This window comes from Mixophyes fleayi, chromosome 5 (assembly GCF_038048845.1).
Source record: "Mixophyes fleayi isolate aMixFle1 chromosome 5, aMixFle1.hap1, whole genome shotgun sequence".
In the NCBI taxonomy this organism is placed as follows: Eukaryota; Metazoa; Chordata; class Amphibia; order Anura; family Limnodynastidae; genus Mixophyes; species Mixophyes fleayi.
Genome location: NC_134406.1, coordinates 80308737 through 80335875, shown reverse-complemented (window position 1 = coordinate 80335875; position 27139 = coordinate 80308737). Strand labels below are relative to the sequence as shown.

The following is a 27139-nucleotide window of genomic DNA, read 5'->3' as shown; positions in this document are numbered from 1 at the left end:
AATTCCAATCAGCCCAATCACAGGCCCCATAAATTCCAATGAACCCCACCACATGCCCCATACATGCCAATAAGCCTCACCACACGCCCCATACATGCAAGTCAACCTCACCACATGCTACATACATGCCAAACAGTCCCACGACATGCCCCATACATGCCAGTCAGCCTCACAATGTGCTGCATACATGCCAGTCAGCCTCACAACATGCCCCATACATGCCAGTCAGCCTCACATTATGCCCTACATGCCAATCATACCTCTTCACATGAGATCAGATCACACATACCCCTTACTTACCTCTCACACCGCCCACACTTAGCCGCTGGATCCCGCGCAGAGGAAGGAGGGAGAGCACACTACATGCTCTCCTCCTTCTTCTGTTATTGGCTCTGAACACCCTTGCCTGTCATCTGTCAACACAAACCTGAGGTGAGAGGAACACACAGACCCATACAGCTTCACCGGTCCTCCTGTTCTGGATACAGCACTGCTACTCCCTAAACCCCCGTTTGATTCCAGGGGATCAGACTCTGGTGGAATGACCCACAGTGTATTCTAGAAACACCCTGACCAAGTAAGTGGCAGTGGACTGAGGCCTGGTAACTATGGGACATGTCCTGGAGACTCTTCTTTGGAGGGTGTGGAACCAAACAGTTCTTATACTATGCAATCAGCAGCAGGGACCCCTTGTAAGGTTTTCCCCCACCCTCCCACTTTTATTCGAGCAGCATGTTTTGTGCAAAGAGGACTCCGCTGTAGCAGAGCAGCTAGGATGGCTATAACAGCCACTAAAACTTTTATAGTTCCAGGGCCTGTACAGCCTCAACTAGTCTGCTCAGTGGACACTGGTTCCTCTTATGTCTGGACCATCAGAGTCGCCACCTTTTTAGGAAAGTGTCCCATTTTCTCAATCTTGGGGTGTTTAACAGCAAGTGCTAAAAATCTTTTTTTTTTTTTCAGATAAGCTTACTTTACCTAAAGTGTATCTTCCAACATCTAAAATGCCCAAATAAATAAACTTACGATTAGTTAGGGGGGAATTCAACTGGCCACGTTACGGGTGAAAGTAACGCGGGCTGCGCATTATTACCGTTATTGCGGTAGTTTCAACGCTGGATTTTTGCAGAAAGCCGGGATAAACTACCGTTATATCGTTAATAGTTTTAACGCCGCAGAAATTCGGCCCCTAAGTGTTCACTTTCTCCTGTTCTGTAGCATATGCACAGGCATCAACAGAACTTCATCTACGTATTATCATAAAACACAACTTACTGTAAACAAAAATTAAATGTTTCAAGCTAAAAAGGTAAAGTACTAAAAAGATGTGGTAGATGCTATAACAGAATTGGGAGTCAGAGGGAAACCTTTGACAGTCAATGAAAAGTCTATTCTACATAGATCTAGTTTGTGTAGTAAAGTAAATAAATATCTGGCCGCTCCGAAAAGGACAAGGAAAGTGGGACCAGGGGTTCCCATAAACCTACACCTGAAGGTTTTCTTAATATAATATGTTTGCCATCTTTTATTGTTATTCATTTATTTCCTTTATTAACCACCATCTTTATCTGACGTTTTAAAGAGACTAATGTGTTTTTATGTGGAAATGTTTAAATTAAGGTAATAAAATGTGGGCCATGTCATTTTCTTAATGTTTTGACATAATTTGCTATTGTTATCTTTGTTTTAGCTACCAAAGTATGTTCCAGCTTGGCCTGGAGATATAAATAATGTAATATCTGTTCGCATGAGATTGTTGTGTTTGCTTCTTTAATATATGGTGTGCTTATCACTGTTGATAACGCTCTGTGCACTACTGCTATGTGATACATTACATACAATCATTGTAATACTGATTTGAAGTGAAACATGCTTTGTCAGTACCCTCATTCATTGAATAACGCTTCCATTTTCCAGGTCAGAAAGGAATCTGTAACATATGCTTTATTTCCTGTTTCCTAAAGTAGGAAATGCCTTTGCATTTACCAGAAGCACTAATTACAAGCCATCTTATTTTTCAGATCTTAAATGTCAGCGCTATCGTCCTCGCAAATCTGTGTGTCTCTTACATCATGACGAGTCAAAATGATCTGGTGTGTATCCCTAAATAATATTACTGTTTGAGAGTAATTATAGGCCATCCATTATGTAAAGAAATAAAATGAATGCCTGGAAGAGGAGTTAGCACGCTGAGATTACCCGGTTATTGTTGAATTATAACTGCCAAGCAAACTATGTATTTTGGTGGTACAATCAGTGGCGGAACTATCATTGCTGCAACAGGAATGGTGCACTGGGGCCCATGGAGATAATGGGGCCCGCTGCAAAGGGAACTAGCGAACTGTGGGCCCCAGTTCATTCCTCCCCACTTCCCTGCACCAGTGCTCACAGCTCGTTAGTTACGCCTTTGGGTACAATAGTTGGAAGAAGTTCTTAAACAATAGCAACCAATCCATAAACTCCCTAACCCTGACATAGAATATGCAGTGATCGTAAAAATATGACTGCGTTCACATATATGGGACATATAGCTGATCTTGAAATAGAAAAATAACTGCATCCATAAATACAGTATCTTTGTAAAGACTCTTATACTATCAAGATCTAGGATTGCTTTCCCTGCCAGTAAGCAGCTTCATCTGCCATTGTTAGCACACAACACTAACTAATGCTATCTATGTAGATCTCTGAACATCCCATTACAAACCGCAATAGAGAAGCAGTACAACTGATGACTGTGCCAAGTGGGGCAATAAATCAGAAGGTTTAGCCTTTTCAAACAGTGGAAGTGATACACATCCCTCTGCCAGTTAATAAGGAATGCTTCTTAGACCAGATGTTGCCAGCTATACCCTAAAGCAGCATCACTGCAAAACACTGTACCATTGCTCCCCCAAAGTCATGCTAGTTTTAATAAGCAAAGGACATGTATATTTTTATATTACGCTTCTTATTTTCTTTTCAGTGGCAATTATCATGTTACCCACCAGAGGGTGTACGAATCTTAAAATACATGAAAGTTCCTGTTTGGCATATAAGTTTTTTGAGGGAATTTAATTCTTAACTAAAATTGAAATACAAAACCAATGCAATGTTATATGTTAATTAGTAAAATGATAGTCCGAACAGTATAAATCACAAACTACAGAAGTATTTTGTTTAAGAGAGAGTTATGGCCAGAATACAAGCAGCTGTTACAAAAAGAGTTCATTATTGGACAATGGGGAAGAGAGGAGGTGTTTAGATACAATTTCACATCACCACACAGCCTGCTTTGCAAAGTAAGAAACAGCAGGTGAGGGGAATCTGTATGGGCATCATGTCAAAGTGAATGTTGTCTGACTCTTAATTTGGGGTTTGCTGAGTTCACCTAGGCCTGATGTTTAGATGATGGTTCACAGGGTACAACTTGGTGGATGTAATGGGGAGTCCCCAACTAGAACTTACACAGAAAACTAAACTTGATTAAGTCTTATCTATATGTATATAAAAACATTGAACAGTGTCAGTGTCACCTCTTGGCTGAACCATGATCTACCTTACTTTACTCTGAAATAAACCAGTTATTTACTTCTTTATAGGTCGTATATATACACTGGTGAGCGTAGTTAGGGTTGAATTCTTGCTGCTATATATAGGTGGCAGTTTGTGTTCTGTACTCACCTCTGACATGAATTACAGACTGGGTGGTAAGGGAGAAGGGAAAATAAATAACAAGTGAGGATATAAATAAATTACATTGGAGGGTGATGGAGGGGGAAATTAATTAAAGGGAAGAAGGCTGTGAGGAGAAATGAATTATATGGAAGGGAGGTGGGAGAGAAATAAATGACAAGTGAGAGAGCTGTGATGGAGAAATGAATTGATGGGGAGCGTGGTAAGTAATGGGGTGATGGCTTAGAGGGGGGTTTGGTGGGACATTATGTTTTGGGTGGGGTCTAGGGACAGTTGGGAAGTATATCCCGCTTTTTGCTGCTCTGCTTTGAAGACCGAGCCACAGACACCTAACATTAGAGCAAATCACATGAGCTAATCAGATGGTGAGGGGGTTGGATGGTAGACCAGCATGACATGTCATGGCTGTAGCCACTACAGCAATGTGGTTAGGATGTGCAGGCTGTAACTTCTCCTACATGCATTGCACCTTAGCAATGGTCTTTTTAGTAGTCCCACAAGTTTTTTTAATGAGGATCACTCAGAAATTAAAATTAAGGGCTAGATTTACTAAGCTGCGGGTTTGAAAAAGTGGGGATGTTGCCTATAGCAACCAATCAGATTCTAGCTTTCATTTATTTAGTACCTTCTACAAAATGACAGCTAGAATCTGATTGGTTGCTATAGGCAACATCTCCACTTTTTCAAACCCGCAGCTTAGTAAATCTAGCCCTAAGTCTCATTTGTCAAAGTTTGAGAACTTCACTATTTATATTTCTGAACCACAGTTGAGGCATTCATATTCAGATGTATTTAATGCACAGCTTTTCTTTTAAGTTATAGTCTAATATGAGCACAATATAAGCTATAATAAAGACAAAATTGTGTTCAGATGCTTAGCAGTAGTAACGTGGAACAGTAATCACATATGGCAGAGATAAATTCAGCATATTGGCGAGAAACCTGGTCTCCAACCTAGAGATATGCACGATAGTCATTTAATCACAAGAAGGTAAATCAACTTAATGCCTGTCATTGCTCATCATCTGAATTGCATGCATATCAATTTGTTCTTTTTTAGGCTGAAGAATTCATGAGGAAGATTGAAAAGGAAGAGGAGCAGATTGCTTATGACTATCCAGATAAGAAAATCTACCATCTTTGTATAGTTAACTTAGTTATTGGGTAAGTTGTGCTGCTTGCAATAAAATAAGACAAAAAGCAGTTTTAGGTTCATTATTTTTACTCTAGATGTTATATATCAAATGCATACTCTAACCCCATCCCATGTACCTACCAATGTTCTGAGAAAGGCGATCTAGGTATTTTTTTCAAATGCCATCTTGATGATATGAGTACCATGTTATTATTGCATGATAATACCCGGCACTCGAGCCATCAAAAGCTTACAGATCTTCCCTGTTACTAAGAGTCCTATTCTGCTCTGAGTGTCGGAGATTTGCCTCATTTATATAGTGGGCATGTAATCTTCTGAAGCGTGCTGTTCTGAATTTAAGGCCCAATGAAATAAGAACAATAGACAAATATCTATGTATTACAATACTACTGCATTGTAATACATACCTTATCGTGACATGTTATCTTAAACAATCTAAGGCCTGTTATGTCTTCGCTCTAAATGAGGCACTAGATGTGCAAAATAGGCCTTATACTGTGTCTGATTGTTTGCTAGAAAGACTCTAGCAGAGGCTCTCCAGCTTTGGGATCTAGCTGTATGTATTTCTATTTATGTCCCCCACTACCATATTACATGCTCAGTATAATCAGGTTTGATCTTTGTAAGGAAAAATAGCTTCTTACACTACTCAGTTTAATCCACAGTATTCGGTGTGATTGCAGGAAAATGAAGTGCTAGATGCACTGTATCTACCAGACAATGAGATATAACATAGAGGTTATATGCATAGTAGACCATTAGTGTCCATTTTGCACATTTAACCCCTAACAAAAAGTGTCCTTTAAATCAGAACAGAACTTGGATTGTAATGTAGCCATCACAAGGTAGTAGGAAAAATACTTAATGCATGTGCATTGCTTAACTGTGAACTCAGCTTAGAGGCCTATATTTTTTATGTTGTCTTTGTTTCAACAGCACTCTTTACTGTGCCAAAGGAAATTATGAATTTGGCATTTCTCGAGTTATCAAAAGCTTGGAGCCGTACAATAAAAAGGTAAGTTTGAGAATATGAAACTAAACCATAGTGGATTAACCATTTGGCTTCCGTATTTAACTGATAATATTCATACTGGTGAGAATCAAATGGTGTCTCTTTAGAACAAAGTCATATTTATACATTTTTACAGACCTTTAGGAATTGAAAAAAGTCATGCTTGATTTAGTGTTTGGACCTCATTTCGAAAGCACACTACACAATGAGAAAACGTATCTTGATGAACCTCCCCTGTACACATAAAGGTGCAGGCCTATATATCACTCTTGGAAGACTTCTCCACATAGTAGGGGTACACCTGTGTGTGCAGATGGTAAGATCTGAGGCGGCACACTGCAAAAGTAGACATGTCACATGAAAGACAAACCTTTTACCACTTTAGAATCATCACTTTAAGTGGTGATTCTCCTAAAATACTGTTGCATGTATCATAATTTATGGTAAAAGCATGAGAGTAACGGGGCTCTTGACATGAGCTTTGTTTTACATTAGGCAAAGTGTGCATTGAAATATACTTCATCAGCAGCAGCAGCTCATTATATAGCTCCACTATTTCCACAGCACTGTACACTTCTCCGCCAAGTGCAACTGGAATGTGCAAAAACTATAGTATGAGACCCAATCTCCACCAGTTCAGAGCTGGTGCAAAACCAAGTCCTTTAATGGTATAAAAATGGATTGTTATTGTATGGCTTCTCCACAGCAAGGAACACCCCTAAAATGTGTTCTCTTAACCCCTTTAATTTATTTCAATAATCTCGCTCTGAAAACTAAAATCTTTTTTTTTGTACTGATTTGCAAAACTTGGCGCATTGGAACATCTGCTCCATACCTAACAAGGAACGCCACCACTCCATCCAACCGCTCCCATCGACCGGTGCAAAACTCTGCAAACACCACAGTCTTACTCCACAATCCTGTGTGCTTTAGTGGATATCTAGTTGCACTTGCACAATTCAAGGCACATTGACCTACCAAAGAGGAATTTGCTCTGTGCCTCAACAGTTCTGTGCTTCAGAAAAGAGGTAATAGGTGTGGTTGAAGTGGAAAAGCAACTTGTACGCTAGTTGCATTTTAAAAAAAAGGGCATGGAAATTGAGCATAGTTCTAAACATATTAAAATCCAAGTGTATGTAAAGATACATTTCCTTTTGAATCTGGATGTAAGTACACTCTGCCTACATAGTACTTGCCATACGTAGACAGAACAGACTGCAGTATACACACAAGCATATGTGCAAGATCACATCAGAATGGATAAAGATAATTATATTCTAAAATAAATGAACAACAGCTGGTCATGAAGAAATTTGATGCCATATGGTATAGGTGGCTTGAGTCTCCATACGCACTTGTTTCCTCAAGACAATGGGTCCCGAGTGCATAAGTCTATAGGTTCCCAAGGTCAAATGTTAAATGTCATAAGCCACACACTCTTTGCCTTGCTTGCATTGTCTAGTTGTTCCACTATGGCTCATAAGTAAATTATGCAGGCCCTCATGTATCTGTATGGATATTTATCCGTGGGCATTTTCGTATCATGCTCTTCAACAATATTAGCAGATATGATGTAATTTTGCAAAGTACTTATATGGAAAATCTTCCTGACTTTGATTGAGTTATACTTTGATTGAGTTACACTTTTCTTTGTATGTTTTCTTTTTTTCTTCTTTTTTGTATGTCTATTTTGGAAATATCACTAAAAAGACTTGATTTAAAAAATAAAAATAAATGAATAATTCTTAACAGTATAATCATTAATAAAAATATGTTTTTTTATTAATGATTGATTAATTTTTTTGTAACAGTAAATACATAAAGATGCTCATAATGTATTATGTACACATAATGCATTTTTATAATGTCAGTTATGATTGTAAGTCAGAACTTTCACCTGCCCTGTAGCTGTTGAAAATGATACAGCTTAAATAAAATGTACTTACGAGGAACCCATGACTTGAATCAGCTGCACCTGCGTCAGCACACCCTTACTGTACATGACGTATGTTATTCCGCCCCTCACTCCCCCATTCCGCCTCTCAAGTCGTAGGCAGTCATAAGCGTCATTTGCATTCGGACATGAATTGTATGCATTGTGTTCATTGGTGTAAGGTCCATTCCTGAGCATGCGCAGAGCTAATTCATACAAGATACGCTACGCAAATGGACTTATGTCCGAACATGAATCAGTCACCTTATGTGTGTAAATGTAACAATTATGTGAACCAGCTTGCTCACTCATTAGGGTTTCCTCCCTTATACATTTTGTAGTGCAGTGTAGCTGTTGTGTAGTTACACTTGTTCAACACATAATCAACGTTGGAAAGCAAAGTTGACCTTCGTTCCAAGGGCTTGTTCACTTGTTCTACCTGTACATATAATGCACTTATACTGCATGAATGGGGATCAGTCAGTGTTTTTATATTGCCACTGGTGCTTATTAATATGATAATTCACACAACATTTGCAACTGTTATAGCAAATCACTGAAAGGTGTCTGGACAGCAGCGGGAAGTACCTGGATGTGTCACATGGTCAGCTCATATCCTGCTCTGAGATGACTTCTTTGGCCACGTACATCCCACCGCTGTCCAGTCTCCTGGGCACATTGTGATATTTTTACCATGCGGAGGCTTTTAGCTATGCACACCAAACTATAATGTCATTGAGTAGCATTGTCAGCCTATCTGATAATAGTATTGGTAATAATAATAACAGTTCCATGTAATGTTAAACACCTTATACTATAGGATATTTTAAATATATATTGTGCATTTACCAAAATGTTTTTTATGTTTAATCAACTTATAATATAGTTTTGTTTAAGCTTTGAAAGACAATACCATGTATATTATTTTTTCGTCTTAAACATACACCATTAATTTCTTTCTTTATTTTGATTTCAGCTTGGAACTGACACATGGTTTTATGCAAAGCGATGCTTCCTTTCCCTGCTAGAAAACATGTCAAAGCACATGATCATGCTACAAGACAGCGTCATCTACGAATGCATTCAGTTTTTGGAACATTGTGAAAGTAAGTTTTTAGACTTCTTTTAATTCATTTACTTGACTGGATGTTCTCCAGAAACAGACCATGTCCATTCCATGACGTCATGAAGTATGAAGCTGACAAGGGCTGTCATACGAACATGTTATGTAACTAACTTGATTTTAATTTGGGATAGATATCTTCTGTACGGCTGTCATTAAATTATATAACCTGTGCCTCTGACTTTTTCTGAAGGTTAGCATGGTGAGATAGTGGTTAGCATTGCTGCCACACAGTTCTGGGGTCATGGGTTTGCTTCCGACCAGGGCTCTATGTGTGTGGAGTTTTATATTCTTCTGGTGTTTGTGTGAGTTTAGGTAATTCAGACTGTAAGTTAGTTGGACCATAAAAAAAGAACAAATACATTGTCCATCAGCCTAAAATTATTTTTTTTCTAGGTATAAAATGTGCAAACACGCAAATACTGTATATAAAATATGTACTCTTATAATATAATATGCTCAGAAAATAACAGTTTAATGTTTCTCTGCATTTCCAGTTTATGGTAAAAATATACCAGCTGTAATTGAGCAACCATTGGAAGAAGAGAGGATGCACATTGGCAAGAACACTGTTACCTATGAATCAAGACAACTGAAAGCATTAATCTATGAAATAACAAACTGGAATATCTGATTGGTTCATTAAATATTTGTAATTGTACCATTTTTCTCAGTGCTCTTGATATGTTAATGTAATTTTGTAGTGTTAAAATAAAGTTATTTTGTTTAAGAAATTACAATTCTTGTGGTTGCTTGCGAACATTATACTTGGTTCCTGGTTCTATTTATTATAACAAATTGAAGAGAAAATACAACCCTGTAACGACCTAAAAAAAACACCAATTACAGAAGAGAAGATGTCGGTGTGAAGGAGTTTAAAGACCCTTCACTATAAATAATGTAACAAGGTTCGGTTACATACACTTGCATGCATTGTTGTAGAATTGACAGAAAGAATATTTCTTTAAAACTTAAACATCTCTTTGATGTCTCACCCTAAAAATTCTGAGTAGAGATATGCACATTGCTCCTTACTTGGCCCCTACCATGTCTCCAGAGAACTGCTAACATTCTAGCATATGGATACAGTCAGATATGCAAAGCCATTGATCCAGCTCACATCTCTGGCTGTATACATGTGTCAGGTTGTTTTGATTATTATTTGAGGATGTAATATAAGAGCGCTTTAAGGTGTCAGGATAGTTTTAGTATTTATGAATTATATATAGATTGGGATAATGTTAAATTTAGAGATTGGAGTAGGTTCAGATTAATTATTTGGGTAAATGATAGCGATCTATAAGTGTCACTTTGAACTTGAAAGTCATATTTGAATAAAGGGGTCTGTTGACTTTGTAGGACTGCAGGGGAGTGAGATAGGAGCTGTTTCAGAGCTGCCGATATTACTGACTCCACTCTGTAGTCTAATGGTGAGCAGCCATTTCTGGTGGGCCTGGGACAAATGTAGCACAGTGATCTCACTCTGAAAGAGAAGTTGACAGAGTATTAGATGGATTCCACCAGAAAAAGGTCCTTATCAAAACATATTTATCAGCTGCAGTCTTAGAATAGAAAGTCAATTTTATATTCTGCAGTAAAAGTGTTAAGTAGTATAGGCTGCACTTTTTCTTCTGCTGACGTTCCTTTAAATGCTGAAAATGACTTGCAAAAATAAAGTATAAAACTGATGGAAGCAGACAGTTTTTTATAATGCAATCTTTGTTTATTAAAACCAACACAATACAATGTATACCATGATACATATTCAATAATAACAGTGGGTATAAAAAAAAGTGTTGGTGTTTTTTGTTTTGTTAATAAAACTAAACATTTTTGCAACAGTGTTAGTCAAACCAATTAATGGGGAAGGGGTGGGAACAGAAAATCGAAAAAGGGCGAGGGGTGCCCATTGATGTAGTAAATGTCCATTCATCTCCTTATTCTTTTCAATTTTAGTGTAGTTTTTTATCTAGTTTAGAGATATGTATGACTTGTTCTGTTGTTGTTTTATTTCATCCCAATCCAAGAGTTAGATAGTTAAAGAGGATATAGGGAATTAAGGGTCTATATAAGACTTAGGGGTAGATTTACTAAACTTCGGGTTTGAAAAAGTGGAGATGTTGCCTATAGCAACCAATCAGATTCTAGCTGTCATTTTGTAGAATGTACTAAATAAATAACTAGAATCTGATTGGTTGCTATAGGCAACATCTCCACTTTTTCAAACCCGCAGTTTAGTAAATATACCCCTTAGATTTTGTTGACTCTGAATTCCAGCCAGTGAAACCATGTTGCAATAAATTCAGCATAATGATCCAGTGAATCCAGCGGTAAGCAGCCATTATGTGTACTAATAGACCCCTTGTGCAAACAGAAAACCATTTACTAGTTTGTTATATTATAATTATTTTTATTATATAATATTTATAAGGTGGAAACAAGTTATGCAGCACTGTACAATTCATTACATTTAATCAAACATTAAATATTGAAACAAAGGATGTAGCTGGCCAGCCAAGAGAAATCTATAAGTATTACAGCAGGCTTTACAGTTCAGTTTGTCCTGCAGCACATATGGATCAGTTTTCTCAGCTGCAGTGCAGGAACATTAGTGTTGTTTGCAGCATACCTATTTTATGATGCAACACATTCTCTTCATTGTAAGATCCACATCCTCATCCATGAACTGCAATAAAATGCAGTGCCACACTGCTTCTTTATTTCTGTAGATCAGCCTGTTTGTCCATAAAACACATTTCAAGGTGCATACCCTCTTTCTGGTCATTGGAACTGCCCCTTGAAATGCACCTAGTTTTGCAGGTTTGTAGATCCATCTGGAGACACATATGGCGGAAACAGTAAAAACCATCAACATACTACCACCTTCTTTATTCATTTCTACATTTTTCTTCTAAAATACTACATGCTTTCGCTTGATGTATGTCTTAAGTTAATCATGAAAGCAAGAGGACATTGGGACTTTATTATATGTAACACTTTTATGTGTTTGAATGTTTTTGTTTCATGGTTTGAAGTGCTCCTTGAAATGTAATTTCTTTATTATTCTATCTGGGGAACACAGCTAGCATGGGTTGTATGATGGGATCAATTTTAACTTTTTGACGGATGCTTTTCTCCTCTGCATTCCCTGGTAACTTAATTTTCTGTTTAAGTGCCCAATGAGTATGGATTATTAATGGAGCACTGGGCCTGATTACTGATATTCTTTATTATTATTTTCATTTTCTTTATTCAAGTAGTTTAAGGGAGATATGCTAATGTATGCTGCTGCAGAAGAGCTGTACTGAAGACCAAGCTCCTGTCTTCTGGAATACCTGGTTTCACTAGAGGGCTGAGTATAATGCTATTACATAGATATACCAATATATTATTTTCTGGGTGTGTATGTGTGTTTGTGGTGATCCCTAGTTTCTGTCACCTGCTACTACTGTGCTAGGTGTTGGTATAGAGGTAATTTTCTCTGGTTTTCTTTCACATTGGTAAACTTGTAACCTGTACAAGTTTACCAAAGTTTACTAACCTGTATCCTGGTCTCTGGGGTTTGTAACCACAACTTTCTACAGGCAATGTCTGAAAAAGTTAAGTCTGCCGAAAACAAGGGCAGTGTGCTCAGGTAAGTCACCTGTGCCAAATGCAACGTTAAGACCAGGTTGGCGTTGTGTACGGGCTATGATAAGGGGTAGCGTGACGCGGCAGCGTCTGGGAGTGCGTCTGCTGATGTGACAGAACCTGTGGACGGCTACATTGGACAAATCCATTTCTGAATTGGTTAGGCTCATGTTTCACCAGCCAGATATGACTGCTTCTCAGCCATCTTTCTCCTGTCAGGGTCATCTTCTCTACCTCCTAAGGAACCTGTATCGCAGGTAATGTCAGCTTCCCTGACTGCTTCCCCAATGGTCTGGAGTTGTTGGGAGCTTTGGAGAGCACCATTATGGGTTTGGCTAAGGCATCCTTTTTCCTGGAAAGATGCCTTAAAGCTCCTGTAGGTAAACACACACACAAGAGTCCCCTGGTGATTCAGACCCTCATGGTAGATTCAAATGTGGACAATTCTATGAAGAAGGGAAACTTACTTTGGAAGCAGATCCCTTAAGACAAGATGGAGTAGAGTTTGACTCCACTAGCAGTCAGAGTGTTGAGAGTCTCATTACGGCAGTTCAAAACACTTAAGTTACTGGGCATTGAAAAATCTCCAGCAGAAGGGTTAGACTTATTCCAACTATAGAAAAAGAGGGTTGATTCGTTTCCTTCTTCAGAGCCCTCTGATTTCATTGGCGAGGCATGGGAGGGTACATGATATGCATTTAATGGTCCCTCACAGGTTTTCTGGCCTTTACCCTCCTACAGACTGAAATGGGTGAGTGAGAACAAACACCCAGGGTAGATACAACAGTGGCTCGTTTGACCAAATCTACCAGTCTGCCCATTCTGGGGTACTAGGTTTCAGTTATTTTAGTCCTCCTTTCAGGGGGTGGCACCTTCCAGAGGACAGTCTTCTAGAGGGTAAGCACTTCAGTAATAGAGGTTCTTCCCAGAGAGGCAGATCTTCCTGGCTGTCCAGGTCCTGAGGGTCCAAAGATCCTGAGAATACGACGGAATGATAAGGTTACCCCCTGACCAGCTCCGGCAGGAGTTGGGGGCCGTCTGCTCAGGTTTTCAGGTTTAAGGACAGGTGGACAGTATCCTCCATAGATCGGTGGGTACTGATGGTGATAGAGCGGGGGTATATCTTCGATCTAAATGTTCTCCCACGCCGTTGTTTCTTTGGTACCACTCTGCTAAGAGAGCAGGCAAAGAGAGTGGGTCTCAAACATAGCCTCCCTTCTTTCTGCAGGAGTCATAGTGCTTGTTCCAAAGGAGCAACAGACAAGGGGGTTTTATTCCAATCTTTTTCTGGTCCAAAAACTGAATGGGTCCTTCCTCCTGAATCTCAAGGCCAAACTCAATGTGGACAAGTCTCTGAAGTTGGTGACACACAGCATGGAGGCTTCCATAGATTTAAGGGACATCTACTTTCATTTTCCTATATGAGAAGGACATCATTCCCTTCTCAGGTTTTCCAGTTCAGAGCTCTTCCACTCAGTTTGGCCACGGCACCACGATTATTTACCAAGAACATAGCGGTGTTGACGGCCCTGTTACGCTCAGAAGAAGTCATCATCATCCCTTATTTGGATGACCTGTTGGTCAAGGCAGACTCTGCTCCTTTGCTGCTGTCCCACTTGAGTTGCATGGCTCCAATTTTGGAGGAGAACGATTGGATTCTAAATGTAAAGAAATCCTATGTGGTTCCCTGTCAGGCTCCAGAGGGTTTTCCTGCCAGAGGAGAAAATCAGGTTGCTATAGGCCCTGGTACAGAGAGTCCTGGAGGTGACCAGTCCTTCGGTTCTTCTCTCTATGAAGCTGATGGGGAAGAAGGTCTCGCCATACAAGGACATCCAATATACCAGGTTCCACTTGCGGGTTTTCCAGTGGAATATGTTGAAAAAGTGGTCAGGGTCCAACTGTCACCTGGCTTGCCAATTTATCAGCATGTCGCCGAGGACATGTCAGTCTCTCTGGGGGTGGCTGATAGTGGGCAATTTAAACAAGCAAGTTTTTTTCTTTTCAGCATCGGCATGGGTCATCATGACCACGGACACCAGTCTCCTTTGGCTAAAGGAACTTTGGTCCCAAGAAGAATTAGCCCTTTGCATCAATGTGCTGGAAATTCGGGAACACCATTCCACCCCTACTGTCCTTCCTACAGGGGGAACTGGATGCAGGCCTCAGGTTGAGTTCACTTAAAGTGCAGATCTCTATGCTGGCCATTTATTTTCAGAAGCATTTAGAGACTATTCCAGCAATTCAGACCTTTCTGCAATGGGTGCTGCATATCCATTTCCCTTATGTGCCACCTGTTTCGCCATGGGATCTAAACTTCGTTCTGTCTGCACTTCACCATGCCACTTGTGAGCCATTGGATTCCATTGATTTGAAGTGGTTGTCCTGGAAAATTATCCAGGACATAGCCTCATCTAGACGGGTCTCTGAATTGGGTGCTCTGTCCTGTCTGTTCCCCCTTCCTGATCATTCCTGAGAATCGTGTGGTCTTGCTCACTGTGCTTTCCTTCCAGCTGAAGGGGGTGTTGAGGTTTCATTGGAACCAGGAAATTGTCCTTCCTGTGTTTCGACCACCTAGCTGTTCTACTCATCAGGAGGGCCTAGAGCTGTTGGATATGCGTATCTATTTGGAGAGAATGTCCAGTGTTCATTGCATGGACTCTTTGCTGGTATTATTTGATGGGCAGAAATGAGGCTAACCAATTTTTAAGCCTACTATTACTAGATGGATTACATCCACCATTGCAGGCCTATTCCTCTTCTCCACTACTCCTGTGTTTGTCCCTGCACACTCCAATAGGTCAGTGAGTACATCCTGGACTGCACAGCATGGTACGTCTGCAGAGCAGCTTTGCACGGCGGCAACTCCTGATCCTCTGCAAAGTTTTATCATATTCAGGTATTTGCATCTAGAGATGCCAGTTTTGGACAGAAAGTTCTGCAATCAGGTTTGGTTGAGTGTACCCTCCCTTAGGGACAGCTTTTGATCGTCCCATGGTACAAGTGTCCCCCAAATGGAATCCTAGAGAAAATGGAATGTTTGTACTTGCCATTAAATCCTTTTCTTTGATCAGCTGAGGGAGACTGCATTCACATATCAAATGTTGTGGTTTGATTGTTGCACTACATTTGAGTGTTGTTAACCTTCTTGGTGCTTTTAAAGTTAAACTGATGTTACCAGGAGTTGTAGAAGGGAGAAGCTTTCATGGTAGCAGTGTTCCCCATATGAAATCATAGAAAAGGATTTAACGGCAATTACAAAAATCTAATTTTTCCACAAAAATAAAACTTAAAGGTGCAAAATGTATCCCTTTGAAATTATAGGGAATGAGCCAAACTCTGCCATATTAGAGGATGTAAAAAAAAAATAAGGTCCAATTCTGTGTGCCCTCGTGCAAAACAGGCAACACTCCCCATTAATGCACCCTTTATATACATTCACCTGATTTAAATAATCTTATCCACAAAAAGAAATCTAATTTTTGTATGTTGGTTCATAGTTTGTTCATAGGAAAGTACATTGCACTCAGCAAAGAATGACCTCAATTAACCCAACTCCTCCTACCACATGGTGCGTAATGACATAAAACAGTATTTACCCAAAACTTTTTGGTAACTGAACCTTATATTACTGATGAAGCCTTTATTGTCCTTTTAGAACTGCCTCCTGTACTCAATGCTCAAATTTTGTTATGTCAAGCTTTGTTTATGCCTTAAATAACTCAACAGAGTGAAGTACATGTACATTGGTACATTTTAATGTTTTTATTGCATTGGTAAAATTACACTTATATGCCGAATAGTGTTTCTTGTGTAGATGGGGGTTTCAGATGCATATAATACCTATATAGTAATGAATTTATCATTCATCACATACAATGTTTTTAAGGTAGAATTGACTGGATTTGGAGAGAGTCTGCATGGGAGGAATAAAACAGAGGATGGAGTCAAGTGTGACACCAAGATAGTGGGCTTGGGAGACTGAGGAAATTGTTATTGACAGTGAGGGAGATTTGAGGGGAGGTGGTGACTCTGGCAGGAGGGAAGATGATAACTTCTGTTTTGGACATGTTGAGCTTTAAGTGGCCTTGGGACGTCCATGTGAAGATAACAGAAAGACAGTTTGTTACACGAGAAAGTATAGAGGGGGAAAGGTTAGGGGAAGAGATATAGATTTGGGTCTTGTCAGTGCAGAGGTGGTACTGAGGGCCCAATGAGTGAGAGAAGAGATGTGTACTTTGAAAAAAGTAAAGAGCCAAGAACAGAGTTTTGTGGAATCCCAACAGGTATTGGGAGTGGAGGGGAGGATGTGCCAGAAGTAGAAAAACTTAAGGAGTTGTTCAATATAGAGGATATGAATCAGGAAAGAACTGTGTCAGCAAAGCCAATGGAGGGAAGGGTGTGTAGAAGAAGAGGGTGATCAGCAGTGTAAACAGCAGCTGAGGGGTCCAGGAGAATGAGAATGGAGAAATTACCCTTAGACTTTGTAGTAAGTAGATCATTGATCACTTCTGTGAGAGCTGTTTCAGTTGAATGTTGGGGGCGGAAGCCTGATTGCAGAGTCGAGAATGGAGTGAGAGGAGAGAAAGTGAGACAGACATTTACGCACTAATTGCTCAAGTAGTTTAGAGGCAAAGGGGAAAAGAGAAATAGGGTGGTAGTTGGAGAGAGAAGCTGGATCAGTAGATTTTTTTCTAGAATTGGCGAGATTAGCGCATGTTTAAAGGGAATGGACCTACTAGTATGTTTTTGGAGTGTGGGAGGAAACCGGAGCACCCGGAGGAAACCCACGCAAACACAGGGAGAACATACAAACTCCACACAGATAAGGCCATGGTCGGGAATTGAACTCATGACTCCAGCGCTGTGAGACAGGAGTGCTAACCACTTAGCCACCGTGCTGCCCTATACATTTGCACAAAAGCACATGAAAAAGGCCATTTACACTGTAGAATTGCACTTTTGCACATTTGTACATAACCCTTACAGGGCTAATTTTGCGGTACATTCCTATTGGGGATGAGCAAAGTTGGTGCTGAAATTCGTGCAAATTAAATTTTGCCTCTGCACGGGCTGTTTTACAAAATCCCATTGATACAATATTCTTATTACACTTTTGTTTTTCCTTTCCCCACTGTATTTGTAAATTTGCATTTTATGGAATTCTAATCTATAACTAGAGCTGGAACAAAAATGTCAAACGTGCAAAATTCTGTGTCTGAATGCCAGGTGAGGCAGATACTTTATAGAACAGTTTTGAGAACTTTGTCTTCCAGTTACTATAACCATTTTACTCTAAATGGAAGCGTTGGTTGAATTTTATGGCTTCAGCAAACATTGTTATCATTTGGATGTCCCAGTTTTTAACTTCAAAATTGTGGAATCCCTAAACGGCGGTCTCATGTTCTATGTCACCATATACCTCTGCAGACAGTTTTACACAACATTTGATAACTAGCTTCCTTTAATGGATGTGAAATTGTAGAATTGCCTGAAGCTATAAACGCCTATCCATGACTCATGAATCACATTAACACTCTGTACAGCACATAACTGGAATAACTCCTGAGCAGAAAAGAGAAAATAATAATGGTCCATGGGTCTGACAAGTAATCATATGAAACATGGATGTCTGCCTGCCCTGCTTGACCTCAACTAGAAGCCAAATGAAAAGGCTGCAGATTGAAGGTGTGATTAAATTCCTAGTGTATGCCTGAGCTGATTATACTTCAGCAGCTTTGTCACAATCAGCTGTGACATATGAGAGCAAGAAATACAAACTCTACATGCAGAATCAAGGAATTCAATATAAATGGGCTTGAAAATTGCATTCATGTCCACTGTAGTATTGAAGAATCACCAATCCTTCTCTTGTAAAATCACTGCTTGAAAGCCTTATGGGATCCAGGCTCTCTTGCTATGCCTCAGAATTTATTGGTATACATCTAAAAACTACAAGCAGTCTCACATTTACATTTTTTAGCACACCTAGGCCACTTTTCTGTGGTGCCCTTTACACCCTCGTGCCACAGCTCCATGGTTCTAATGGCCACCACATTCCATTAAAATAAAATAAATGGAAATAATGGTGTTAATTCAGTACATATGCAAGTGCTTTATATTTTCCCACTAAGCCTGTCTCACAACTGCTAAACGCTAAAGCACCAACAGCACAGAGTATTTGTCTGCGTCTGTGGGCTGAAAAAACAGTCAGTATTTAACTTATGTGCAAAACAGAATACTAATATGCACCCCTTGCGTTGTAACATGGTTTTGTCCAGGAGACTGAAATAAGAAGTTTCTTAAGTTAAGATCCTTAATGAATCAGGCCAATTATTATCATTTATTAAGAAAATCCTCATTACACTGTTACACAGTTTTGTACATTAACATAGTTGCCAACATTTTAGTATAATATATGAGTACACAAATGCGTGAAACTGCAGGAGAATTTCTTTTTGAAAATTTTGCTTTCTACTGTACATTATCATAATTGACAAAATTTTAGTATAATCTCTGTAGCATTTTGCTATTGGTAGAAATTACAAACTCCCTGTTTCCTTTATCAGTACAAGTACCACAAGGCTCAGTCCTCGGTTCTCTGCTTTTCTCTAAACCTATTCTCCTAAAAAACGAACAAGCTCCTTTGATGTTAGCATCACCTATATATGGGTGACACTTGTATGTATCCATCCTCCATGGCTCTCTTGACAACACAACAAGAAAAACTAACCATCAAGTCACTGCCTAGGTGTAATTCTTGACTTAGAACTAAATCTAAATCCTGTTAAATACATCTAAGAAAGATCTCCTAAATATACATGCATCTAACATAAATCACTACAAAAAAATGTAATGCATGCACTCATCGTCTCCTGCATTGACTATTACAATTCCCTTCTTACTGGTCTTCACTCCTACAATCTATTTTAAATGCTAGACTAATTTTGCTTGCTATGTCAGTCCCTGCATATCCAGTATGAAATACTTCTACTAACAAAGTCATTAATAAAACTGCGCCTACATAAATCTCTTCACCAGCCTCAAAATTTATCCCAATTCAACACCTTCGCTCTGCCCAAGATTTGCTCCTCTCATCCCCCAACATATTGAAGGGGTTCCAGTGAGATTAAAGAGGGGAAGAGGACCCCAGTCATAGGCAAACCGAGGGGGGGGGGGGTTTCCTAGTGCCTGGAAACCCCCCTTTAAGCCTGGGGCACTGTATAATTGAGGTGGCTGAACCCTGTTCCAGCTTCACACAGCTCTGCTTGAAAAGGAAGAGCTGCGTGCACCTAACAGTAGTGTACGCAGCATTGCCCGTGTATATTATAGGGATAGGAAGAGTTGGAGAGCAGCCAAGCACTGTCTAAAATTATAGCCACGCCCCCATGCATGGTGGTCACGCCCACTGGTGGCGTGGTGTGGAAACCCCCCTTCTACAAATCCTGCGTTTGCCCCTGCCAGTAATTATAAGAGCCCCAACAGTTTAATGAAGCACAGCAAAGTACTAGCAGGGGGATCCCCGCCTTCAGGGGTACCCCAGAAATACCATCACCACAGCAGGCACAGTGTTTGGCACTACAGGGAAAAAGGAAGTGTGAGAGTCTGAGAGCTCCTATTGGATACCCTGTGGAGTAGACCCATTGGAAATCCCCCATACCGTGAGGGTGGGGGGGAGGGGGGTCGCTGCATGGTGCAGCATGGCTAATTTGGAGTGCGGCTGTGATGCCTGTGGAACCCCACTCTATCCACTGACACTAAAGATAAACCACTAAATCTCACACATTAAAATAAGACCCCCACTGTCTACACTTATACAATGCAGTATACCCCCATTACTTAGACCAATAATCTAAAAAAAACAGCACTAAACTCCAAAAAATCTTGTTCTGCCCACATGCACAAATTAGATTTAACTTTACTAAATGAGTTTCTAATGAGCTAGAAAAAATGGAGATTGTATGTAAATATAGGAATTCTCAAATTAACCACAAAAACTCCACATTTTTCTCTGAAAATAGAAAGCATTAAAAGTATTGTTCACACGCTACTACTGTATGTTCCATACAAGCTGCAATCACACCCTTACATCTGCCCCCTAAACACTGCTGTTCATCCCTAAACTACTTTTCAAACTTTTATCTGCACTACACAGCGCACCTTCCCCAATCAGTGAAAATGATTCAAGCTCCTCTCTCAAAAGCTACACTAAGCCATGTTACATTGAGAGTGTTTCCAATATGCTAGTACACACTCACCTTCATGTCCACATTTAAATTCACTCTTTGCCACCAAACTGTTATGTCTCTCGATAGTTATAGAGAGACACCACGTTCATATTTTAATTCACAATTCTTATATCTAAACACCTCTTCATTATGAACAACAGTCTATTGATTTTTATAATTCCAGAAATGAAATGCATTTTTCATTGTTGTCAGTATTGATCAGGTAATTGACTAAAACTGTATATCATTTCCAATCTGTGTTTGCCTATTTTTTACATTACAGTGGTTTATGTAATATTAATTTTAAGTAGCTTTTAATTAAATACAAATCATCATTTAACAATATGATTCTCTCATTCTCTAGTCCATAGACACTTGTTTCCTTTGACAGTAATTCATTCTCACCATGCCACATATGTTAGGTTTTTAGAAAATAATTTAAAAAAGTAACAAACTGATAAAAAAAACTGCTGAGAATAGAAAGTCTAGACAGTAAAACCTGAAACTTTTTGCTTTTACTGAGGTCAATGGTGGTAGCTTTCTCTTAGCACTGTTGTCAATTATTACAGAGCAATGCTCTTGGCTTTAAGAGGAAGATTAAAGGAGCTTAAACCAGCAAGTATCCATCAAGTGATGAGGGTGTTGTAAGGAATAGTAAGAACCTGGAAATGATTCTCAGAAGCAATAAAGAAACATGAGAGAACAGATGATAAAAGCCGCCTGATATATAAATATAGTTCCGGTAATCCAAATATATTACAAAAAGGTTCAATGTAGAACGCAGAGAACAACTTTCCTTCCCCTTGTTAAGGAATCTGTAAATATATTGAATAAATGCGTGAACACTTGAAAACTCTAGAATATAGATTACTTTAAAAGTTTAACAACTTGGTAAGTTACAGAAATCAACGTCATTGTAAGTCTGTAAGAACACAATTTTATTTTGCATTAGTTAGTATATAATGCATGTAAGGATAACTACAAAATGTTACTGAAATAATAATAAGTTCCTCAAGATTTTACAAATATATTTGACAATGTTATCAGTAGGTCTCCTTTATCAACCAACTTGTATTTTAGTTTTTGAGACTTCGCATTAAAAACATAAAAGATAAAAGGGGCACATTTATCAATATTCACATAATATGAAAAATAGTTTTCAATCCTTATCGCAATGATAAGGATTGAACTATTTCTCACATTTATGTACAACCCTGCACAGAAACAGCAGTTCCGAAATACTGCTGTTTCTGTGATAAAAAAAACATACTTACCCCGCCTCTCCGGAAGGCGATGTCCCTGGATCTCCTCCTCGTCCTCTTCACTCCTCTCCTTTCAGCAAATGCGCATGTGCAGTTCGAAGAACTGCACATGCGCACAAACATCTCGCTCTATCTCTGCAACTTGCAGAGAGCGAGCGGTGATTGACAGGGAGGGATCATGTGATCCCTCCACACATGTGCTGTCCAGCTCTGCTCTTCGGAGCAGAGCTGACAGTACTGAGATTTTTCATTTATGATAATGTACGCAAATGTTTTTTCGGAACTTGTTAGATTGCGGCTGGGAGCAGTCACCATACTGTAGAATGGTGACTGATCCCAAAAACGAAAAAGGAGTGCAAAACAGCAGATATTCATGATATCTGCTGCGATGCACCTTTTATAAATTTGCGGAGGACACCCAGGGACCTTAATTTGCCGGTAAGAGCACTGTCGTGCTTTCTTGAATATGCCCCAAAATATGATAAATCAAGTGCTCTTGTTTATGCATTCTCCCTTTTCCATGCAATAAGTCTACATTAATTGGAATTGGCGTCGCTAGGCCAATCGGGCAAACACCTGAGCATGTTTGAATGTGGAGAACAACTACCTGCCCTGCTTCTCTAAATGCCTAAATAAAGTATCTATATTAAAATGACTGATGATTTTCCTTGATTTATCTATATGTAATTAGAAACAACATATGGTACATTAGTACTAAATTGTTCAGCTATATTTGGGGTATGCTGAAACATGCTTCTTACTGAGTTCTGAACACCTAGAGCAATTATCTATATTGGCTGTTGTTGCGTGGATTGTTGAATATGAGATCTCTATGCCTCTGTTTATTCAAAACGGTGTATAATTACTTCAAAAAACAGCTTAGCATAGACAAGGTACAGTATATGCTCTAAGACCTGTTCTTGCAACTACTGTGAATTTTAATGTCCATAGCTGAATTTAGCTTTGAATTTTCTTTACAACATACTGGTCCTTTGTTACATCCTTTCTCCTGCTACCTGACTTACTCCAAAACTTTTCTCAATAAGTGTGTGTAATGCTGTGACTGTCTGCAGTACCTCTGAATCCAAACAACCAGATCATTACTTTATTGGGAATCGATAGTAGGTCGGACTTTGTCTGCTGGCACCAGTGTTACCACTTTCAAATTCCACATTTCCTTTGTTTTTTACCGGTCAAACTCTTAAATGTCCTTAAAACAAACAAAGGGAATAGTTGATGCTGTTCTGTGTTAATGTTATATACAACACACAAACATAATCAAATGCCACCTCCAACAATCATTGTGAGGAGCACTGCTAATCAAGTAGTGAGTTTATTACTAATTAATTAATTAATTAATGTATTTATTTATTTATTTATCAGGCGCCACAGATTCCATAGCGCCAGACAATAGCACAAAGAGAGATAAGACATATATAATACAGTTAGAAAAATCACAAATACATGAAAACAGTTACATAAAGGACTCACACAGAATGTATCTATATAAGGATATATGAGGAAGACGGACAGTAAACAAACACAAGATAAGTCGAGCTGACTTTGCCCCTGGAGCTTGCATTCTAAAATGTTATATGGTATTTTAGAAATGGGGCTCAACATTTTGGAAAAGTTCTTTAAGTAAATGTATCTAGCTTCGATTTTTTTAAGAGATTAAAAATCACAGCAAATTGCAATTTTAGTCCCCAAGCCTGATATATTGAGCTGCATTTTTTACTCTGATCTTCAAAATCGCTGGTCATCTCTCGCGATTTGCTGGGAATTCAAACACGCCCGTGTTTAGCCAACTCTCTCATGTTTAGTTTACAGTTGCCATATACAACATGCTGCGAGATTAGTAAGCACATCACTGTTACACTGCACTGCCTATACAGTCGCAGGTCTCGGCAGCTGTCAAAAGTTTAAAAATAGATGAATGTTTGAAAAAAAAAAATGCATAGGGTCCTCACATCAGAGCACTATCAACCCTAGTGCTGCCAGCCTACTGCTGGTTGCGCGAAAATTGTGGAAATACGGCTGTATAGGCAGGGCAGTGTAACAGTGATGTGTTTACTAATCTCACAGCTAGGAAGCATTGTGTTGTATCTAGCGATTTTTACAGCAAACTCGGGAGAGTTTATCGATTTTGGAAATGGCGATTTTGACAGAAAAACATCTCTGGCTATTTTACATCAAATCTCACGTTAATACATCAGCGAATTTCAACTCTCCTGAGAAAATTGCGGGATTTTCAAAATCAGAGCTCCGTACCGAGCCTCGTTAATGGCCCTAAGAGACTGGTACTATTCCTAATATCGCATTTTAGAGGGGAAGCTTTGGAATGGGCAAACCCATTTATTGAAATGGATAATCCTATCCTATCAGACTTACAATCTTTTACTGAGGCAGTAATCAGCAAGTTTGTAACATCTCCCGCTATGCCATCTTGCGGGGCCTCTGTACATTCAGCAATACCACCGATCTCATCTGGCCAAGAGATACCACTGTGCTTCACCCACTTGGTTCAGACTGCTGTTCCAGGTAATCATCACAAGAAGATAAGGCGAAAAAAGAGAGTGATGCCTCAACTCCCCTCTGGTCTGGTCTCCATCACCTTTCCGCCCCTGGATGAGAACTTGCATGCCGGGCCCCTTTTGTGGACTATGACTCAGACTATTTTAATCACTTTTGGTTTAGTGGCATCTGGAATTAGCCCTAGAAAGCGATGGGTACTGTCAGGATCTGCTTGCAGCCCTCTGCATTACATGCTGCTTGCATTGACAGCTCCTGTCTCCTGGACTTTGGACTTGTGTTTCATGTATTATCTGCAGTGCCTCTGTTCACCAGAGGTGCTGCTATTATGCCTTCCCTTTCATCACCAGGGGTTAACTTGTTGCACCAATAATCCCTTGCACCTGGGTGTCTCTCTACTTAAACCTGTCACTGCCAGCATACCTTGCTGGTCATTGTTGTTGTAGCTGTTGTTCCATGTTGCTGTGCTGTTCCCTGTTGTTCCCTGCTGTGCTCCTGGTTCACCCGTTCCCTGGGATTTCTTCATATTACCTGTTTATCTGCATCAGCTGTGTTCCTGGTATTTGTTTTCTGCATCTCCCTGCAATCCTCATTCCTACACCATCCAGTTTGTACCTTCCAGCAATAAACATTGTGTGTTTCACCATATTTCGGGTTCCTTAGCTGTGATTTCTGCATTGAAGTATGACAAGGGTGAGGGGCTGGTGATAATGGAGGGGCAGAGGGGTGGATACAGAAAATATAGAGAGGGGGCTGGAAAAAATTGGAGGGGCAGAGTGGGCTACAGAAAATGTTGAGGGGGGTACAGAAAATAGAGGGGCAGAGGGGGCTACAGAAAATGGGGGGTTATGTGGCTGGAGAGAATGGGCTGGAGACAATGGGCGGAGAAGTATCTGGAGAAAACAGGATGAGTGGGGGCTAGAAAAAAATAGGAGGACAGGGGCTAGAGAAAACGGGGGGAGGTGGCATTAAGCTGGTTATTTCTGAAAATCTTATGGGCAAAAGGGCATCTGAGAAAAAAACTGTTTGGCAAGGGGGTATATTTGAGAATAGTTGGTGAGCAGGGGGCGGGGTATTTGAGAGAAAAGCTGTTGGAGAAGGGGGTGTCGGATCCAAAGTAGGCTACCAATGCACCGATGCTTGATCCATACACAAACAGAGAGGATGATATTCCTTTTTACTGCTGGAGAACAAGAATCGTGCAACGCAGTCAGTGGTTGTCTGAATATTCTGCTCTGTTTATTGCATACCAGGTTGCACATTTTTATAGCACTCTGAAGAACTTGTTGTTGAGCAAAAACAGTTAATGTGTTACAAGATCAGCTTACTGACAAGCCTGCGGTTGTACTTGTGCTAACCTTATGGTGCAATTTTCCAAGAAGCTTAAAGGTAAGATTGTTATCTGCAAATGCGAGCTTTCCTTCTGCTTCTAACATTATCTGCAAAACTTCTTACAATTTCTAAAATATATATATCTCTGAGCATATTAAAATGTGAAGCAATCTTAAAGGTACACTACATTTCATATAAAATACATTGTCAGGGACATGTGGGAAAAATGCTGGCTGGGGCGCTTATAACAGGAGTTGGTATGAGAGAAAAGCTAGTGGTAAGGGGGCTATGTGAGAAAAACTGGTGAAATGGATGTGGCATGTGTGACAAAAGCTGATGGGTACAGGTGACATGTGTAAGAATAGCTGGTGGGCAAGGTACATGTGTGAGTAAAGCTGGTGGGCAGCAGGGGACATGTCAGTATGTGACATGATGTCAAGTTTTCTTAGCTTTGTTCTGAATTTTAACATTTGGAGCTTTCCCTCTAGATATCCTACATCTGCTCCTGGGCAGCAGTGAAGCCTGGACAGCATTCTGTATCAGACATCAGGGCATCTAGACATCAGTGCATCTGGACTGCAGTCTTAGCAACCATCCAGAAGGAGGTAAAAGTTGCTATTTTTATTTTATAAATGTCAAGTGTGTGAGGGGCTAGGAAGTGTCATTTGGGAGGTGGAGTCTAGGGGCGGTAGGCTAAAGCTTTGCCTAGGGCACCAAAAAAAATTGCATCTGCCCTGGAATGACACCTAAACATTTTACAATTATAAGTAAAAGAGTGTGCAGTGTGTAATAAATTGTATGCATATATTTATCAGAAATTATTTGCAGGTATCTTTAGCTGAAAATCTTATTTAAAAGGTTATAAAATGTCATATATACAAATATGATCACTGTTACTTCCTACATTCTCTATAAGCTAAATGATGAGGAGGTGAATACCAAAAGGAATGTGAGGAACAAGTGATTTTTAAATGTAATTTAGTATATCTTAGCATAGTGTTCCAAATGACGGAAAAGCCTCTTATCTGGAATACACAAAGTTCCGAGCATTTAGCATACATGTACACTAACAGCCCACTGCGCAGCAAATGAAAATCTACATAAAAACTGTTTATTAGTTATAACTTCTCTGCTGTAGCTAAGACATGAAACAATGAACCAAAATTGCCAAGATACAAATTATAGAACTTTTTGTACCCTGTGTCAATGTGTAAATTGTTTAATGTAGAAACAAATTACTGCAAATGTTTCGTTCATAT

The 27139-nt window shown here is 39.6% G+C and overlaps 1 protein-coding gene across 1 annotated transcript in view; it reads left to right on the top strand.

The window, feature by feature from the left end:
* Positions 1-9639, top strand: part of LOC142158479 (intraflagellar transport protein 70A) — a 54833-nt gene extending 45194 nt beyond the window's left edge. Inside the window, exons 15-19 of the mRNA XM_075212452.1 lie at positions 2022-2093; positions 4736-4839; positions 5768-5846; positions 8753-8882; positions 9397-9639. Of these exons, the coding sequence (XP_075068553.1) occupies positions 2022-2093; positions 4736-4839; positions 5768-5846; positions 8753-8882; positions 9397-9533 (522 nt within the window). The 3' untranslated portion in view covers positions 9534-9639. The remainder of the gene's footprint in view (positions 1-2021; positions 2094-4735; positions 4840-5767; positions 5847-8752; positions 8883-9396) is intronic.
* The last annotated feature ends 17500 nt before the right edge of the window (positions 9640-27139 follow it).